Consider the following 3,176-nt stretch of genomic DNA (forward strand, 5'->3'; position numbering starts at 1 on the left):
CCCTTCTCCCTCCCTTACTCCCCCTTTGCCGCGTCAGGTCCTTCACTTCCCCTCCTCTACTGCGCTCCCCTCCCCTCCCTTCTTCTCCTCCTACCTCATCCTCTCGATATGAAAACTTCTTGAAGCTTCAAAAGGTGGTGGTTGACAAGACTTGGTGTGACCCAGTCACAGCAGAAGCCATGGCCAAAAGCAAGGCTGGTGAGGCCTGGAGAGGCGAGGTAAGGCTGACCTTCGGCAAGTACATCAACAAGACCTTCAGATGGCTAGTGGAAAATGATGTGGGATGGCTGAAGTGGCTGCTCGTTCAACATGCCACACAGAAGGAGTGCAACCCACTGATGCTGTGGCTGAAGCAAACTTTATGGGACTATGCCAGCCAATTTCCAGAAGTGATGTGCCATGTCCACTGTGTTCTGAAGGTGAGTTTTTTTTAATATGAGAAAAGTTATTTTTAGGAAGGTTAATCAGTTTAACAAAACTGTATACAAAAATGTACATAAATCCCATTCATTGACATTGTCGTCCAAAAAGGTACCAGTGTATGATGTTGAAATTACAGTAAGCAGTATTAATTTCTATTGCATTGAATGCATTCCGTCTTTTTGTTATTATTATTATGCCTTTTGGGGGGGTAATCAATGGTGTTTGCTACTTGTTTCTAATTTTGTTGTAATATCTTTTTTTACAGAAACAAAAGAAGTAATTAGAGCCATCGAAGGCGGAAAAGCCATCTGAGCCTGAGGTGTCAAAGGAGGAAGAGCCGTCTGAGTTCATTGATGACAAGGACCTCTTAGAAATGGCAGGTAGGCCTTCACTCATCTTTTTTTATATCAAATTTTTTTACCCTCGGCATTGACCAAGATCCAAGAAGCAAAAGTTATCATTCAAAGTGAGAATATCCTGGTGCAAATGAACAGTTAAAGCCACTGTTTAACATTGTGGTTGACCGATTTAAAAAATTATAAATCTGAGCTGCCTGACCTGTGTAATTATGTTCATATGTAAGAAAAAACAACCAAGAATGCAAAAATAATGCAAATCATGCATTCACTACCAAGATATCTATGAATTTGCCTATATGGTGGTATACCACCACAATTCTAGCACAGTAGTCTTTGGAGGTGATATCACTAGGTTTTCATTTTTTTGAAGCACTAAATGATAATCTTAAAGCGACAAGCTGGTTTTTAGCAAAGACTGAACATGTTCGGTCTTCCACGCCACTGCCGTTCTTAAGTTGCAATGACTGACAGGGATTTATACACTATTGTGCTATCCAGTATTTACAAAACAACTCTTTCCTTTTCTTTTTTTGCAATCGTTGGGTTGCAGAAATAACTGACAGAGTAAATACATTTATTTTGTATAAACTTGTTTTTTAATGTTTCAATGTATTGAAACTTTCATTATGATATCATTGTGTGTGAAAAGGATACATTATATCTCTGTTACTTTTATCTTCAACTTGATCGTTTTAAAATGAAAACTAAACCAAAATAGACACGCACAAAACATAACGAATAAACAACAAAAACAAACATGAAACGGTCTAGATTTAGGACACACCAGCACACAAGCAGACGACACTTTCACACTCTGGCCGCAGAGGGCCGGTGTCCTGATCACCACGAAGGCGGTGGTGATCGAGCTTTTCAACGACCTCAGACTAGTACCCAGGGGGGTCATGGCCCATTCCCAGGCAACTGCACCTCCAAGTACATGGTTTTTTAACGAGCAATCATTGCTCTCCGTTCCTCTTTGCTTCAGAGGAACAGACTAATCATTGCTCTCCATTACTCTTTGCTTCAGAGGAACAGACCAATCATAGCCCTCCGATGGTGAAAATGGCAGCCTCCATGCGACTCGCTGTGACGATAAATATCACGTAGAAAATCGTATTAGGTAAGTGAAATCCTATCGTTTTGTAGCAAAATATGATGATATAGTTTGAGAGCATTACTGCAGTTTGTTTGAGTGTTTGGCAACCAGTTTTTAACTATATCTGGACAAAACTTACGTAGCATCGCTGTGTTCAGTCCCGTATATTCAATTTGATGTAAGTGATGTCAGTTAGATAGGGCATCTATGCCTATGGCCTATGCGCAACCTAGGATGAAATTGTGGAAGAAAGGTGGTGGAAAGTTGATAACGTGATTTCCTTAAGTTATGCCCCAGCCACTTGGTTAGTATTGATTTCCGGGAAAATTCTTAACGTTACTAAGACTAAGTAGGAGTTTTTAGTCAAGTCTAAAATTTTGTAAATCAAAGTAAATACAATTACCAATAAATGTCGGCAGTCAATTTAAATCAAAACAAAATACAAATTGCAGTTCATTTAGAGGCGTATACAGGCAGAGGTGACAGAGCGAGTTTTCACGAAGCGTGCCTACAGCCAGCTAGCCATCTGAAGGTCTTGTGATGTAGCTGCCGAAGGTCAGCCTTACCCGTCGCCTCTCCAGGCCTCGCCCAGCGCATTGGCGTTTTGGGCCAATGGCTTAGCTGCGCTGCTGACTGGTCAAACACCAAGTCTTGTCAACCACACGCTTTGAAGCTTCAAGAGAGTTGTTCGAATATCGTCTTAGCGTCTCTGTTGTACTCGGCCTTATGAGTGCCTCAACCCTTCTTAAAGATAACGAATGTGGTGCGCCGCAGGATCCTGCTTGCATGGAGTTCTGATGGTTATTCAGATCTGGCTTGAGTGGAATGTCTTAGGCAACCATCTTTCCATTTGAATTGCTTCACTTCGTGGATCTTCATGTGGCCGATTTAGGTTTTGAGCTTGGGTGCTTGCATAGGCACGGCTGACTGCAGATTCTGCTCCTGGCCACAGGCCTGTGACTTAGATTCAGCCGGCGTCCATTGTCTGGTATGATGATCAATCGTTGTTGGTAATGCGTTGATGCCGTCTTACACCAGGCCTGCCCGTCCCCGGCCACCCGCGGGGGCATGCGCCGGCTTCTGGTAGAAATAACATGAAAAAGTTGACATTGAACGACCAGCGCCCCCAGAGGCCGAAATTCCCAGGTGTATCCAAACCGGGCTTCTTCACAGTTCATTTCGGGAAGACTTCCAGCTTGCGCACCGGCGTTGCCCTCGGGCGCGCGCGGGCCCGCAGCCTACCATAACGACGAACTCAATGAAAGTATTCTAGTAAAGTGAACTGGCAATGTGGGTAG

At 43.3% G+C, this 3,176-nt stretch overlaps 1 protein-coding gene across 1 annotated transcript in view; it reads left to right on the forward strand.

The window, feature by feature from the left end:
* Positions 1 to 662: 662 nt before the first annotated feature.
* Positions 663 to 3,176, forward strand: part of LOC106808425 — a 6,647-nt gene continuing 4,133 nt past the window's right edge. Inside the window, exon 1 of the mRNA XM_014811144.1 lies at positions 663 to 803. Within this exon, the coding sequence (XP_014666630.1) occupies positions 797 to 803 (7 nt within the window). The 5' untranslated portion in view covers positions 663 to 796. The remainder of the gene's footprint in view (positions 804 to 3,176) is intronic.

The sequence above is a fragment of the Priapulus caudatus genome, unplaced genomic scaffold, assembly GCF_000485595.1.
Source record: "Priapulus caudatus unplaced genomic scaffold, Priapulus_caudatus-5.0.1 Scaffold276, whole genome shotgun sequence".
Classification (NCBI taxonomy): domain Eukaryota; kingdom Metazoa; phylum Priapulida; class Priapulimorpha; order Priapulimorphida; family Priapulidae; genus Priapulus; species Priapulus caudatus.